The sequence below is a fragment of the Cucurbita moschata genome, unplaced genomic scaffold (genome assembly GCF_002738365.1).
Source record: "Cucurbita moschata cultivar Rifu unplaced genomic scaffold, Cmos_1.0 Cmo_Scf00028, whole genome shotgun sequence".
NCBI lineage: Eukaryota > Viridiplantae > Streptophyta > Magnoliopsida > Cucurbitales > Cucurbitaceae > Cucurbita > Cucurbita moschata.
The window spans coordinates 2,926,359-2,941,853 of NW_019268544.1; the positions used below are offsets into that span (position 1 = coordinate 2,926,359).

The 15,495-nt window shown below is 39.4% G+C and overlaps 4 protein-coding genes across 4 annotated transcripts; 3 read left to right on the forward strand and 1 right to left on the reverse strand.

Annotated features, from left to right (window-relative positions):
- Positions 1 to 702: 702 nt before the first annotated feature.
- Positions 703 to 3,007, reverse strand: LOC111463536 (protein indeterminate-domain 2-like). Its single transcript, XM_023107504.1, has 4 exons — positions 2,680 to 3,007; positions 2,216 to 2,612; positions 1,949 to 2,136; positions 703 to 1,776 (listed from the first exon to the last, which is right to left on the reverse strand). The coding sequence occupies exons 1-4, from the start codon at positions 2,801 to 2,803 to the stop codon at positions 1,028 to 1,030; spliced, it is 1,458 nt and encodes a 485-aa protein (XP_022963272.1). The 5' UTR covers positions 2,804 to 3,007; the 3' UTR covers positions 703 to 1,027.
- Positions 3,008 to 6,013: 3,006 nt separating this feature from the next.
- LOC111463580 (probable polyol transporter 6) lies at positions 6,014 to 7,446 on the forward strand. Its single transcript, XM_023107578.1, has one exon. It carries the CDS (start codon positions 6,016 to 6,018, stop codon positions 7,393 to 7,395), a length of 1,380 nt encoding a protein of 459 aa, XP_022963346.1. The 5' UTR covers positions 6,014 to 6,015; the 3' UTR covers positions 7,396 to 7,446.
- Positions 7,447 to 8,768: 1,322 nt separating this feature from the next.
- On the forward strand, positions 8,769 to 10,426 carry LOC111463581. Its single transcript, XM_023107580.1, has 3 exons — positions 8,769 to 9,152; positions 9,225 to 9,569; positions 9,803 to 10,426. The coding sequence occupies exons 1-3, from the start codon at positions 8,865 to 8,867 to the stop codon at positions 10,298 to 10,300; spliced, it is 1,131 nt and encodes a 376-aa protein (XP_022963348.1). The 5' UTR covers positions 8,769 to 8,864; the 3' UTR covers positions 10,301 to 10,426.
- A 778-nt stretch (positions 10,427 to 11,204) lies between these two features.
- LOC111463582 lies at positions 11,205 to 14,632 on the forward strand. Its single transcript, XM_023107581.1, has 3 exons — positions 11,205 to 11,652; positions 11,778 to 11,993; positions 14,290 to 14,632. The coding sequence occupies exons 1-3, from the start codon at positions 11,419 to 11,421 to the stop codon at positions 14,362 to 14,364; spliced, it is 525 nt and encodes a 174-aa protein (XP_022963349.1). The 5' UTR covers positions 11,205 to 11,418; the 3' UTR covers positions 14,365 to 14,632.
- The last annotated feature ends 863 nt before the right edge of the window (positions 14,633 to 15,495 follow it).

Here is a 15,495-nt window from a genome sequence, read left to right on the forward strand (position 1 = left end):
CCTTATACCAACCGTAAGTATTGATAATATTATTATATATATTATTGGTGAGAAAACTAAAATGTGGAAAATAAAAATAAATTAAATGAAATAAAAACACAGCATACAAAGAAGAGCACGTTGCGAACGTGCGTGGACCATAAAAACGGCTAAGCGCCGCCCCCAAAATAACTTTATTATTATTATTATTATTATTAATTGATTTTAACCCTACTATTTATCTATTTACAAATTACATTTTAAATATTTTCCTATTATTATTCTCCCCTTTTTTAACTTGATTTTAAATAAATTGTACAAATATATTTTTCTTTTTTTTTTCTTAAAATATTAATATCCGAGATTTTTTTTTCTTTTTTAAATAAATATAAAGGTAAATATTTAATCCTTGAAATTCACGTGAACATAAATGCTATATATGATAACCAGTAAACCGTAATTATATTCAATATTAAATAAATAAAAGTTAGTTACAATAATTTAATGCATCCCCACTTGACTATACGAATTGATGGGTTTATTTATGGGAGCAACTATGGATGTTTTTAAGTCGTTTTAGATATTTTTATATCTTTTAAATTTTAATTTCTATTTATTTTACACATTAGAAAAAAGAATATAAAAATAATAAATTAATTAATGATGAGTTATCGGCCAATACAATGCATTATTTGGTAAGTGGAAGTTACTTTAGTCTCGATATTGGGTAAATTAATACATTATGTATTTCTTGATTAAACATATGTAAACTTCTACTCACCATCCATCTGTCTGAAACATTGAAATAACTTACCGTGTTGAGAAGGAATCGAGCCTTGATTAAGGAGAGAGATTGTTCGAGAGCTCTAGAGTCTACTTTTGAGAGGAGGATTGTCGAAGATTGTTGGGTGGGAGTCTCACAGAAATACATCTCTAGCGACACAAGATCTTTTGGGAAGTCTAAAGTAAACTCACGAGAGCTTCGGTTCAAAGTAGAGAATTATTAGGAGAGAGTCACACAAAAATACATCTCCATTGATATGAAGGGTCAATTGTTGGTGTTCATGTCTACGGTGGATATGTCTCCGGGGGTTGTGGTTGTAACATCCACACTCCCGCCTATTGATGTGATTAGTGAGGCCAGGCCGCTGTTGGGGCTGCCACCAGCCGCCATTCCCAATCCGAGGAAATCAAGGGTGGTGTGTTTTGGAGCAAACATGGAATGGTTTCCCCTTATTAGTTCCTTCAATCCCGAGTTCCCATCACAGGGGAGTCCGAGGCCGAGCCCTGCAGCGATCGACACGCCATCTGGTTCGACTCGCCTCTGGTGGTTCCGTGCCAAGCTCTCTTGCTGGGCAGCTGCAGAGGAAGATGACACAAAGCTTAAGCCACGAAGCAACGAGGCATTTGATGCCGCTGCGCCCACTTGAGCAGCTTTTTGGAGTAATGCTGTGGCGGACATTGCAGGGTGTGGCATTGGTAAGTACGGTCTGTGGTCTTGGCTAGCAGTTCCAAACATCTGGGGCCCTTGATTCATTGCAAGACATAGAGAAATAGGCTCAATGGTTGAAGATGGTGCATAGTCTGGTGAGCGATCTGAACAAGCCATGGCTTGCATTAGGTCTCTATATGGTATTGGAGGTTGGAGGCTCATCGACGTAGTTGAGGAAGCAAATAAGCCAGCAAATCTGCTACTTCTCGTGCTACCATTGCTGCTGCTGCTGCTGCTGCTACTCCGACTCGTACCCGACATATCGGGTGCCTCTTCGATACATTGCAAGCGATTCTCTGGCAGCTCTGAATCTCATAATTTAGAGTAAGCATTCCAGAAAAGCGTTCATTTTAAGAACAATAACAGACAACAACAAAAACAAACAAAAAGTAACAACGTTTTGGTTTTGGTTTTGTTGTTTCATGAAGACTTAAACCATACACGACAAAATGAACAAGGACGAGAGGTTGACTTCACCTTGACTTGGAACAGCCAACACAGTTGTTGGCTCACCACTTGACTGCGGAGGAGATGGAGGCGGCGGCGATGGTGGAGGCGGCGGAGAAGGCTCCGGATTCGGTTTCGCCACCAGTTTAAGCAGAGCTTTTGCCCTTTCCTCCGCCAATACATCACAGAATGCTCTATGTGTAATGAAGCTATCCCTCCTTCAAATCAAAACCCAATTCAGAATCCCATAAATCTCAACAAAAACCCAACAAATTAAGCAGAGGAAATTCAATTCACCTGTTAAACAAAGTCCCACAATCGCATTTATACTCACGAGTGCCACAAATTTTGGAGTGAGCTTTCCAATCGGACTGAACGGCGTAGTTCTTAGAACACTTACCGCATTTCCATTTCTTCTCGCCGTGCTTTCTGCAAAAGTGCTTTTTAATCCCAGTCAGATCACCAAGAGCTCTAGAGGGATCGTGATGAACACATGAACTCTCAGGGCAGACATAGACCTTCTTCTTGACCTCCTTACTTGACCTCTGCCGGAGCTTCCATGGAAGATTGTGTCCTCGCCGGTGAAGCTGTAGATTCTGATCCCTCTGAAACCCCTTGTTGCAAATCTCGCAAACAAATCGATTTGTGGCCAAAAGGGTCTTCGGAGACAGAGCAATTACTTCCGCTTCCGGATCTGGGAAAAACAAGAGTTCAAATTCAATAGTTAAAGAACAATATACAAAATAGTAATGGAAAGGCACCTGGCATTCCAGGGAGGTTTCGCTTTTTCCTTACGGCGGAGTTGGGAGGCGGGACGGGGTTTCCGGGGGTGGAGACGGTGGGTTCGCCGGAAGCCGGTGAGGAACTGTCGAAATCGACCGGCATGGTGTTAGCAGAGATGAATCAAATTCGAGAGACGTAATGAAGAAGATTTGAGAGCATTTATGTATTTCGATTGGGGGAAAATGTCTATGCGGGGGACAGCAATGTTTGTTCTTCTAGGGATTTTGTTTTTCCTTTTCTCTATCTAAATCTCAATCTCAATCTCTACAGAATCCCACTAAACTAACACCACCTCCCACGACGGTGAAGGAACTCACGCCGTCCATCGGCCGCCGGTGGCGGTGGCGGCGGAGGAGGAAGGCGAAATACTGAAAATGTTGGAGCCAATTAAAACTACATTTAAAGTTCCAATAATGCCGTAGAAATAAGTTCAAGCCATATTAGTGTGGTACCTGTCCAAACAACTCTGGTCTTTCGAGTTTAGATTAAACAACACGTAAAATCTTATGACCAAATTTAAGACACGCTATTATTTGAAACTAACTAAAATTATTCTCGTGTTCGCGTTCGAAGGTCATAAGGTAAGTTACATAAGTTTAACAGGGTAATAAAACGAGCGAAATCACAAAAATTTAGACAAAAATAACGGCGAGTTATATCCTTGTTACTCTGAGATATTTTTTGGGTTTCTATAGATATGTCCTATACGGTCGCGTTATATTAAACATGATGTCTTATCATACCATAAGTAGCGCTGATACGACGAAGATGAGAAATGAAAACAACCTGTTACTTACGGAGAGAGACCGGCTAATTCAAGCAAAAAGGCACCTTTTTATGTCCATTCATTTGATTCCTTCGTCCTTTAATTTCAACCATTATTGAGTGAACCTTTTACCTTTCATCGCACCACACTCATTCAACCATAATTGGAGTATCCCATGGAAAAACAGCATACAACTACTAGATATTATCTGCTACATTCTATTACGTTTCGTCAGCTTTGGAGTTCTTAAAACATGTCTATTAGGGAGAGATTTCTATACGGAGGGAAAAATGAAGCCCTCCTTATAAGGGTGTAGGAATATCTCCCTAATGGACGCATTTTGAAAATCGTGAGGCTAGCAGCGATACGTAACGAACTGAAACGGACAATATCTGCTAGCAACGGACTTGGACTATTACAAATGGTATTAGAGCTAGACACTAAGCATTGTACCATTGAGGACGTTGACCCTTAATAAGGTGGATTGTGAGATCCCATATGGAGAGAGGAATAAAACATTTCTTATTAGGGCGTAGAAATTTATTTTTTAACGTCATTTAAGATTGCAAGAAGAGGATGACTCTAGAATGCTTCGATCCTATGCTTGAAACGACATAACGACACATTCTAATTGATATTAATTAAATGTTATCGTGTCATAAAAGAATCGGTTAGAAGTACAAATTTTTCGATCAAACTTACTGTTCGAACCAAATAATCAACCAAATCATTCTCGTGACGAACTGATAATCAATATCTCAATCAAAATTATCAATAATAACATGAGAAGAAAAAGGGATGCAATAAATGGATATTTCCCCCAATTTACCATAATTCAGGCTTTTCATTGCTTTAACTTTATACAAAAAGTCTTCCATCATTAAAACATTCCCATTCATTGAATCCTGATTGATTACGTATCGTCGTCAGTCTTGCGATTTTAAAACACGTTTATTAAGGATAAATTTTCACACTCTTACGAGGAATATTTCGTTCTCGTCTCTAATTGACATGAGATCTCTCAACTCACCCACTTAGAGGCTAGCGTCTTCGTTGGTACACCGTTCGATATCTAACTCTAATATCATTTGTAACCGTTCAAGCCCACCGCCATTCATGATTTTAAAAAGCTCCTTTTAAAAAGCTGACTGGACTCTCATTTTTTCTGCTAATCTGACCTGGAAATTATTATAATCTATATTATTAATGTCCCCTTGATTCTTATCTTTTCTTAATCATAAATTAAAAAATACAAAAATAAAATAAGAAACTATTAAAGTTTTTAAATATATATATATATTAAAAGTATATGAAATAATATGAAAGGGATAGCCATTTATAACTTACTCAAAGCTTTAGGATAGCATCAATGGCAGGCACCACCGTCAATCGTCGGCTCTGTTGATGGAAAGCTGGCGGCCACCCGTCTTGTGGTGGTTGCCCACTGCTTGTTTGGTGGCCGACAATACTAAAAGGCCCAAATCTTATCCTGGCCCAATGTTAACTTAAAAGGCCCATTTATATTGTTAAAGTGGGCCTATCAGTTTCTTTGGATGGGCTTAGCAATCTACTTGAGCCCATTTTCGGTTGAAGGTGATAATTAATTGCCTTTATTATTTTATATTTTCTACTTATATTTCCTAATTACGATAAATAATATATTAATTATTGGATGATTAGAAAAAATATATATAATTTTATATATCCAAGTCATTTTACCAAATGCACAACCAAAGAAGAGATATTTACAAAATTGCCATCTAAAAAATTAGCAAATAAATAAATAAATAAATAATAAAAATAGCCTACTTATTTCTTGAGATGCCCTTATTACCCGTTCCTTCGATTTCCATGTCTCAAGTAATTTAAAAAAAATGAGAATTTAATTTATAATATATTTTTATTGTATTTAATAATTAATATTTAATAATTTTTTAAAGTATGTTTTTTAAAAAAATAAATTAAACAAGAAAACTACCAACCCGACTTTAGAGAGTGTCCAACCAAGGAGGCTAGAAGTCAGGAGTGAGCTGAAACGAACATTACAATTTTTGTGCTTAAAAACAGTTCCAGTGTCGGATTAAATCAAATTGAGTTCGTTCCAGAAGAGAGAACAAGATTTCGATCAAATCAAATTGAGTTCATCCTTGTCAATCCGACAGGAACAGGACATCCAGTTCTGAATTCAAACAACCGACTCAGTCCCCATAACACAAATCCTTTATGAGCTTTTCAGCTCTATCCTTCAATGTCCAAGATCGTATATAATTGTTGAACTGACGAGATTTTTTCAGAAAACAACCGATCAGAAGAAGATATCGAAATGGAGAAGACAATGGCGGGCAATGCTTTTGCCGGAGAAGCCTCCGGCGAAACTCAGAACAAGCTGAATAAATATTCTCTGGCTTGTGCTATAATTGCCTCTATTATCTCTATCATATTTGGTTATGGTGAGTTTTTTATTTTCGTGTTCATTGTGAAGAACAGAAATTGGGGTAAATGTTTAAGTTCATGCGATTGAAATTTTAATTTTGCAGATACGGGTGTTATGAGTGGAGCTATGATATTCATTAAAGAAGAATTGAATATCGATGATGTTAAAGTGGAAGTTCTAGCGGGGATTTTGAACCTGTGTGCCTTGGTGGGATCGTTGATGGCTGGAAGAACCTCCGACATCATTGGACGCCGGTATACGATCGTTTCAGCGTCGGTGATCTTCATGGTGGGCGCTATTCTGATGGGGTATGGTCCAAATTACGCAGTCTTGATGATCGGAAGGTGCATCACCGGCATTGGAGTGGGGTTTGCGTTGATGATTGCCCCTGTTTACTCTGCTGAAATTGCATCGCCGTCATATAGAGGATTTCTCACTTCTTTACCGGAGTTTTGCATCAGCTTCGGTATCTTAACGGGGTATGTTTCGAATTACTGCTTCGGGAAAATGGCGGTGAAGATCGGCTGGAGAATGATGCTCGGAATTGCGGCGATTCCGTCGCTTGTTTTAGCTCTCGGAATCTTGAAAATGCCGGAATCTCCACGGTGGTTGGTGATGCAGGGACGGCTGAAAGAAGCCAGAGATGTTCTAGCGAAAGTGTCGAATACAGAGGAAGAAGCAGCGATGCGATTCAGAGATATTAAACTCGCGGTAGGAATCCCCGAGGATTGTGAGGAGGACGTTGTGAAATTGAACAGAGACACTCACGGCGAGGGAGTTTGGAGAGAGCTATTGATTACCCCGACGCCGAGCGTGCGGTGGATTCTGGTGGCGGCGGTTGGTTTGCATTTCTTCGAACACTCTACGGGCATTGAAGCAGTCATTTTGTATAGCCCTAGAATCTTCAAGAAAGCCGGAATCGCCAGCAAGGACAAACTCTTATTAGCCACCGTCGGCGTCGGAGTGATCAAAACGTTGTTCATCCTCGTCGCGACGTTCTTACTCGACAGAGTCGGAAGAAGACGACTGCTATTCACAAGCACAATCGGGATAACGATTTCGCTCACATCGTTAGGGTTTGCTTTGACAATGGTGGAACATTCAAACGGGGAGTTGTTTTGGGCGTTGATTCTAAGCATCTGCTCCGTTTATATGTACGTCGCCTTCTTCTCGATCGGAATGGCGCCGATTACCTGGGTTTACAGCACTGAAATTTTTCCGTTGAAATTGAGAGCGCAAGGGACGAGCATCGGAGTTGCGGTGAATAGAACGATGAACGCGGTGGTTTCGATGAGTTTCATTTCGATCTACGGGGCGATTACGATCGGTGGAACTTTCTTTATGTTCGCCGGAATCTCTATAATCGCTCTGATTTTCTTCTATTTCTTCTTGCCGGAGACGAAAGGGAAGTCGCTGGAAGAGATTGAAATGCTGTTCGGCAAAAATGCAGAGCCGTCGGCGAAGGGAGACGGTCGAGCAAAAGACGACGTGTAGTTTTGAAGCAGTCGGTAGAAATAAGACATGTCGGCCACGAAGAAGGATGATGTTCATCTCTTCTCCGGCTGTTCGTTTCTTTTAAATTGCAACTTCGAGAAAAAGTTCCCTTTCCACTCCACAAATTATGATTCAAATGTATAATTTGAATGTGTTTGGTTTGGTTACTTAATTGAATTGAGAAATTTAAGTCTCCATTTCTTATTTCTTTCTATAAATATATATTTTTAGATAAATTATGCTTTATGCGGTTATGACTTTATAATAATTTGTCAACCACAACTCAATCCGCTCCTATCACTAAACGTAGTTTGAGGAATCTGATCTCATCGGATCTCATCAGGGCGGGCGAAAGGGAAGGAAGGGATGGGTGATTCGGGAACAGCAACAGGAGAGGGCTCGTAGCCCCTCCTCTCCCTCTTTCTCATGCCTATTTGTTCTCCCGACCTCGGAGAGATGCGTAACTCTTATTTTTTAATAAAAAGATTAATGGATAGGGCCATGATACATTCTGAAATATTGTTGTATAAGGAATAGATTCTATTCTTTTCGTCCCTGCTTGCTTGATTTCTCATTGCAAGTGAATGAAGCTCTGAAATTGGTAGTTATCTTGAGAATTTGAACCTCCTTAGTATATGCGAGAATCGTGTGCTACCTCAGCTTGATTGTATTCTGACTATTTGGTTCAACGATTACGGTCAATATTGCCCTCCAATGGTATCATACGCAAGCCTTCAATAATTGTCGTCATGGTCTTGAAGAATCCGACCTAATCCATCTCTATTTGTATATGTGTCCCTAACTGCATCAACATTCAAGCAATGACTCTTGTCTATCTACTACAAAACTAATTCTATTTGGTGTTGGACGCGAACAACTCATGTCCAAGGTGAGTGCCTTGATGTTGAGCATAGATCTAGATCTATGTCCCTTTTGAAGACCACCTGGGGCATAATCCAAAACATCCTAAGATAATAATTTTAACCTCGTACCTATAATAATTTTAATTTTATTATTTACTTTCTAGATTTTTTAAAATCAAATTTTAAAAACTGAAATTATGTGTATATATATATATAGACACCAAGAACAATTCAATTATAATATTTATAAAAAAAATTAGATAATTGAGTGATTAATAACATATTAAAAAGAAATAAAAACAACATGAATAGATAATATCAAAAGATTATAAATTTAAAAGAAACTATGATTAAATAAAAATAAAGATAGGATAATAATGAAATAACATTAAAAAAAGAATACCCATATTAGATAAATATTTATTATTTATTATTAATTTTCGTTGGTAAAAAAGACAGGGTGGAAAATAAAAGGAAAAGAAATAAAAATTGTACCCACAAGAGAACTAGAAGCAAGGAGAGCCTTTACCCCATTTTATTCCCATCCTTTATTCCCCCTTTCTCCCTCCGATTCCCCACATTTTCATTTTCGGATCGGATCCAGCCATGAGGCGTCTGTGTCCCAACATCGACCGAGACGACGGGCTCGAGACGATTCTGGAGGTCCCCATCCCGGAAGAGCTCTTCACCAGCATGGGCAGCAACGTCACCCTCCGTTGGCAAAACATGTCCACTTGGATGAAGGCCCAAACCTCCGACAAATGGTCTTCCCCGATCATCGCCAATCGCTTCAACGAGCTCCGATTTCTCCTCTACCTCGTCGGATCCCCCCTCATCCCTCTCCAAGTGCAGCTCGGCCACTCCGTCCACCGCCCCGTCAGAGATTGCTCCATCGTAAGCAAACAGATTCCAATCGATTCCGTTGCTCGTTCATTGGGATTTGGATTTTAATGATTTTCGTTGCAGGAGGCTTCGACCGCGAAGTACATTGTGCAACAGTACACGGCGGCGACGGGAGGCCCGGCGGCGTTGAATTCAGTGCAGAGTATGTGCGTGACCGGGCAGGTGAAGATTAAGGCGTCTGATTTTCATCTGTCGGATGTGAGCATCGAGGTGAAGAAGAGCACGGAGGAGATGGGCGGGTTTGTGCTTTGGCAGAAGAATCCAGATCTTTGGTGCTTGGAGCTCGTGGTTTCGGGTTGTAAAGTTATTTGCGGCTCTAATGGCAAGGTTTCCTGGCGACATTCTTCTAATAATCAACAATCTCCCATCTCCTCTGGCCCTCCTCGACCTCTGCGCCGATTTCTCCAGGTACATTGCAATTTTCATAGCATTTAGGATACATCTCTGTTAGTATTAGGGCTTCCTATTAGATAATTTTTTTGGAAAGGTCAAACCAAAATTATTAGAGCTTATACTCAAAGTATTGTGAAATGCTATGATTTCTAACATGATATCAAAATTATGTCCTTAATTTAATCCTGTTAATAAGGTTCGGAGTAGCTGCATAGTATATACTGAGAATTTATGTTCAAAATGGGCAGGGTTTGGACCCAAGAGCGACCGCCAACCTATTCATAGATGCGATGTGTATAGGCGAGAAGCTAATCAACGACGAAGACTGCTTCATTCTAAAGCTGGAAACGAGCCCGGCGATTCGCGAGGCTCAAAGCGGCTCCAATTACGAGATAATCCACCACACAATTTGGGGCTATTTCAGCCAACGCTCCGGCCTCCTCATCCAATTTGAGGACTCTCGGCTTCTACGGATGCGAACCAAAGCGGGCGAAGACGTCTTCTGGGAGACTAGTACTGAGTCCTTCATGGACAACTACCGCTACGTCGACGGCGTTAATATCGCCCACAGCGGCAAGACCAATGTCACCGTCTTCAGATACGGCGAACAGTCCGCTAATCACAAGCGGGAGATGGAGGAAACTTGGAAGATTGAAGAGGTGGATTTCAATGTTTGGGGGTTGACGATGGAGAGCTTTCTCCCGCCGCCTGGCACCGCCCTGTTGCAGTTGCAGGAGGGTTGCTAGATGCCGGCTCAAGGATATTCAATTTCTTATTTTGTATATAGAAATTTTAAAGTTTGTCCTAATTTTCTGTAAAATTTGATCGTGTATCGCTCTTGTCTGTTATGGCAAGGAGTTCGATTATTATTATTTTTTTTTCCAATTTTAATTATGTTTTTATTTCTTATATTGTATTTTTTTATTAAAATATATTAATTTGAAATTATTCATTACAATGTTGTAGTTTCAAGCTAGGTCATGAATGGACAAACTTATGATTTTAATATGCGTCTACTAGGGAAAGATTTTCACACTTTTATCAGGATTGTTTCGTTCCTAATGTGAGATCTCATAGTCCACCCTCTTGTGTCCCTAATGTCCTCGTTGCTCCACCACCCACTGTCTCACTCTGATACCATTTATAATAGTCAAACCCATCGTTACTTATCGTTGTCAGCCTCACGATTTTAATACGTGTTTTAAAATCTTGAGAGGAAGACCCGAAAGAAAAGGTAAAAAAACGACAATATCTATTAACGGTGAGTTTGTACTATTACAACTATTGAAACCTGAACAAAAAAAAATAATAATAATAATAAAACGTGGAGGTCAAATTGATGTTTTACCTATTTGAGTTTTTTAATATTTAAAAATAAAATTTAAATAAAACATAAAATTGTAATAAAATAAAATGGAGGGAGAGAATATGGTTTAAAAAACACGCTAAAATACAACGACGTCGTTTTTGGTTAGGTGGTGTCAGTCATATAAGGATGGTTGAGAACATTAATACTTGGCGACTACGGCAAAGATTCATCCCGCCACGTATTTTTATTATCACTTGAGATATTAATTAAAATGAAATAGTGAAATCTTAACCATAATTATAATTTATAATTACTTACATAGATCAAGCAATCTCTTTTAAGGAACCCTCTGTTTCCGTCTTTATCTCTTCTTTATTTTTTTCTCTCTCTTTTCAGTGAGAGAAGAAATCTCTTCTCCGTCCAAATCTGGGTGTATCTTCGATGTGTAGTGCAGAAGAACGAGGGCATGATTTCTCGTTTGTTCTAGAATCGATTCTCCAGCAGTGAGTCTAGGCTTTTGATTTTTGTTTCTCCTTCTCATTGTCGTTGATCGATATGAAGGACGACGATGTCCTTCCGACGACGATAGCGAGTGCCGGGAGGAAAGAGAGCTCGGTTTCGAGTTTATTCGGCAAATGCCGTTACAAGTTCTGGGCATTGGCTGCCATTTTGTTGCTCGCATTTTGGTCCATGTTCACCGGTACTGTCTCTCTTCGATGGTCCGCTGGTAATCTCAACGGCCTGTCTGATAATATCGATTTTAACATCCATGACGATCTCGATGTGCTTGTTAGTGTCTCTCATTCTCTCTCGCTCTCTCCGTGTATCTATTCGTGATTTTTGAGCTAGATCTTGATGGAATTTAACTCATCGATTTCATGGTTTTTCCCACAATTGTTGGCTTCCAATTTTAGGAGATGGAGGAAAGGGAGAAGACAGTGAAGCACATGTGGGACGTTTACACAAATAATCACCGTATCAGGTTACCGCGTTTCTGGCTAGAGGCATTCGAGGCTGCGTACGAGGACCTAACCAGTGAAGTGCCTGGTGATAGAGAGGCTGCTATCTCCGAGATCGCCCGGATGTCCGTGCGCTCCATTGTTATTGATACGCCTTCAGAGAAATCAACGGTTGGTTATTTACTCTCTCATGCTTAAGTTTTAATATCCCCTGATTATCATCTTATGTTCTTAGCTCACGAAAACGGTATCTAAGGGCATTCTATGGACTATAATTACAAACCAGGAGCAGTTGGAGTTTAGTTTTTTTTTCTCATTCCTAAGTCTGAATGTTGCAATTCTAATAATCATTAGGTGGGAAGTTATCTTAAAACAAAATGCTAATGGTATAGCCTCTGCCTCCCCACCTACCCACTTTAACGTAGGTTTTATTCTTCATAGTTGAACTGAAATTGCACTTTGTTATTTGATGAATGGGATTCTTCATAGAAAAACGAGTCAATTACTATGAAGTGCAACCCTGTGTTTCCATTGGATGAATGGCATCCTGTTCTTGACTCTTGATATCGTTGCCTATTCAGAAACTTGACAATTTGTATGACTCCTTAGTCGTTTTAAATAATTTTCTCAAACATTATCAGTGAAGTTGGGGTTCTTTACTGGAAGCTTGCTATATTGTCTGCCAAGCCAGTCACTTCATGTGATTTACAAGGGACCAAAGGTTAACTTGTCAGAGTCTTGTAACAGTTTTTACCTGCTTTCTAATACTTCCGTTCATAACCACTTGTGGATGATGGGTTGCCACTTAATTGTCATACTCGTTATAGCTGCCTTTGATAAAGAACCATATTTGTCTCAAATAGGAAACTGCATGTGAGATCTCACATCGGTTGTAAAGGAGATCGAAGCATTCCTTATAAGAGTGTGGAAACCTCTCCCTAGCAGACGCATTTTAAAATTGTAAGGTTAACAGGGATGCATAAGGGGCCAAAGCGGACAATATCTACTAGCGGTGGGCTTGGACTGTTACAAATTGTATCAGAGCCAGACACCGTACTACCGGTGAGGATGCTGGGCTCTCAAGGGGGTGGATTGTGAGATCTCACCTCGGTTGTAGAAGAGAACGAAACATTCCTTATAAAGGTGTGGAAACCTCTCCCTAACAGACGCGGTTTAAAATCGTGAGGCTAACGGGGATACATAACGGACCAAAGCGGACAATATCTACTAGTGGTGGGCTTGAGCTGTTACACTTCAAGTTTATTATTCAATGATCACTAGCTTACAAGGACAGTGAGGTTTGTTATTACCTGCTTGCAAAACTGTTTCCAAGTTTTGGAATAGTTTTAACCTGCTAGCTAATACCTCCCTCCACAATCAATTGTGGATGGTGGGTTGCCTCTTAATTGTCATCCTCGCTATACTGCCTGCGGTAAAGAATTACAGCCCTGTCTCAAATAGGAAACTACGGTCTCAAACAGGAAACTGCAAGTTTGTTGTTCAGTTATCACTAGTTTATAAGGGTAGCGAGGTTTGTTGTCTTCTACACTCCCTGCAGCCTGAGATCAAGTTCTTCATTCTATTCTGCAAAATATAGTACTTTTATATGGATATGGTTATGGTGATTTACAAAAGCCGAGGTTATCTTTTCCTCAAACACAGCTGCCTGATAAAGAATTATTGAAGTTCAGGGTATCTTGTTGTCCTCACTATAGCTGCCTGATAAAGAATTATAGTAATCTCAAATAGCAAAAATAGAGTTTGTTCTTCAATGATCACAAGCTTTAAGGACAGGGAGGTTTGTTATCCTCAAAAAGATCAAGCTCTTTTGTCTATTATGAAAATAGAGAACTGCTTATAGAGGTGCTATCTGGCGATTTGTAGAAGTGGAGGTTACCTTGTACTTGGGACAGATTTTTGTTTATGAATCCGTTATTCTTAAAGAAAAAACAACTTTTATTCTTTAAAATAGTTGATTACGAGAACAGACTAAGAGGGAGAAAAAAAAACTTTAAAGAACAAGTTATACAACAAGCATTCACTGCTCCTTTTTGTTCCCAAAACTAACAATTTAAACTCTTATGTGTACTTAATGCATTGGCTTTGTTTATGATCGATGGGAGAACTTGACTCCCACGTTGAATAGACTGCAAACCAATAAAGGGAATCCTGCTTCTGATCTAATCTTGTGTTTTGATAGAAATGATTAACTAATGAACGTCCTTCTAGGACGGGAGGAAATTTAATAATTCTTATTGATAGTAATTTACTATAGTGAAATGCAGACATATTGGTAGATATGATCTTTCACTGATAGTGCTAAGCATATCCTTCAATTTCATTGTAAAAGCTATTGCTATAGCAAATGGTATCCCATATGTCACATATTCTTACACATGCAGACATGACAATGTACTCTAACCTCTATTCTCTGTACTCTTCTTATATTCTCTTCTTATATTATCAGAGTGCACGAGAATTCGCAAAGATGCAAAGAAAAGCAGATAAAAGCAGGGAGACCAGCTACCAAAACTGGGAGTAAGCTGTGAGATGGATGATGTTCATGATGATCTAAGGTTCGAGACCTCTCTATTCTGCCCTTTCAGCCACTAGATTGCTGTCTGAAGTTTGTTAGGAGGCAGTGATTGGCAAATCTATATTCTTTAAAATTTGATTCTTCCCCTTTGCTTTAGTATTGCAAGATGGGTCAAACAGCGTTTTTGCCTAGAATGTTATAGTGTTAATGTTATTTATAAAGATGAAAGATCAATTTTGTTCAAAATTATACTTCCAAACCCATCACTTGCATATTTTTTTTACTGTCCTATTTGCATCTCTGTGATTGCTGCGGATGATTTATGTGCTTAGAACTTTGGATAATTTCATATTCCCCTGCTTTGGCCGTGTAACGCCCGCTCATCGCCAACGCGATTAACAGGAGTTACTATCGACAATATTAAGAGACTCCGATACCCAATCATAAAATTAAAAATATTTCTGAAAACATCCAGTAAAGTATTTCTATAAAAGAAAAAAAACAGTACTTTACAAAAAACTTAAAACGACTAAGGTAAATTCTTGACAACGGAAACATAATTACAGAACAGACCCAGACATGGATTTCCAGTAGCCTCTAGCCCGCTGGTCTCGTCCTCGGCTGACCTGCAGCATCTACATCTGGAAAGAAAAGTTATAATAATTCTGATGAGTAATTAGATTACTCAGTAAGTAGCTAGTTTATCATTCACAGGTTCATAACTAATCTTTCCAGGTGTTTTTACGTTTTATTCATCACTGACTCCTAGTTCTCTTACTAGGGTCATCTGTTCGTTAATGAGGTATCTCAGCTACCTCCAGCTAGGTTACTGACTCTCTCTCGATATGCTTATCTAGAATTTTCGGACTCGTATGTAAGACTCGCTCTCGGTCAAATACGGCCCGTCTACTAATTGCTCTGGCGGCCTGTTTATCTCATATACCAACGGTCAGGAGTACTCATGCTCCCTGACTTAGCACACAGCGCGTTGGCCAGGAACTCCGCGGGAATTAGTAGACTATCATACTCAGTAAATAAGCCATAGCTCAACCACCAATAAGCATATCTAGAGTCATAACCTTTCCATTAACATGCATAACATACTCACAGTTACTGCATGCTTTCATACATGTATCA

Bases quoted from the DNA above. Each gene is read 5' to 3' on its own strand.
- LOC111463536 (XM_023107504.1), bottom strand. From the start codon at position 2,803: ATGCCGGTCGATTTCGACAGTTCCTCACCGGCTTCCGGCGAACCCACC. The intron at 2,613-2,679 runs GTGCCTTTCCAT...TGTTTTTCCCAG, and splicing joins AAACCTCCCTGGAATGCCAG to ATCCGGAAGCGGAAGTAATT. The intron at 2,137-2,215 runs GTGAATTGAATT...TTTGATTTGAAG, and splicing joins TGTGGGACTTTGTTTAACAG to GAGGGATAGCTTCATTACAC.
- LOC111463580 (XM_023107578.1), top strand. From the start codon at position 6,016: ATGAGTGGAGCTATGATATTCATTAAAGAAGAATTGAATATCGATGAT.
- LOC111463581 (XM_023107580.1), top strand. From the start codon at position 8,865: ATGAGGCGTCTGTGTCCCAACATCGACCGAGACGACGGGCTCGAGACG. The intron at 9,153-9,224 runs GTAAGCAAACAG...TTTTCGTTGCAG, and splicing joins CCGTCAGAGATTGCTCCATC to GAGGCTTCGACCGCGAAGTA. The intron at 9,570-9,802 runs GTACATTGCAAT...CAAAATGGGCAG, and splicing joins CTCTGCGCCGATTTCTCCAG to GGTTTGGACCCAAGAGCGAC.
- LOC111463582 (XM_023107581.1), top strand. From the start codon at position 11,419: ATGAAGGACGACGATGTCCTTCCGACGACGATAGCGAGTGCCGGGAGG. The intron at 11,653-11,777 runs GTTAGTGTCTCT...TTCCAATTTTAG, and splicing joins ATGACGATCTCGATGTGCTT to GAGATGGAGGAAAGGGAGAA. The intron at 11,994-14,289 runs GTTGGTTATTTA...TTATATTATCAG, and splicing joins CGCCTTCAGAGAAATCAACG to AGTGCACGAGAATTCGCAAA.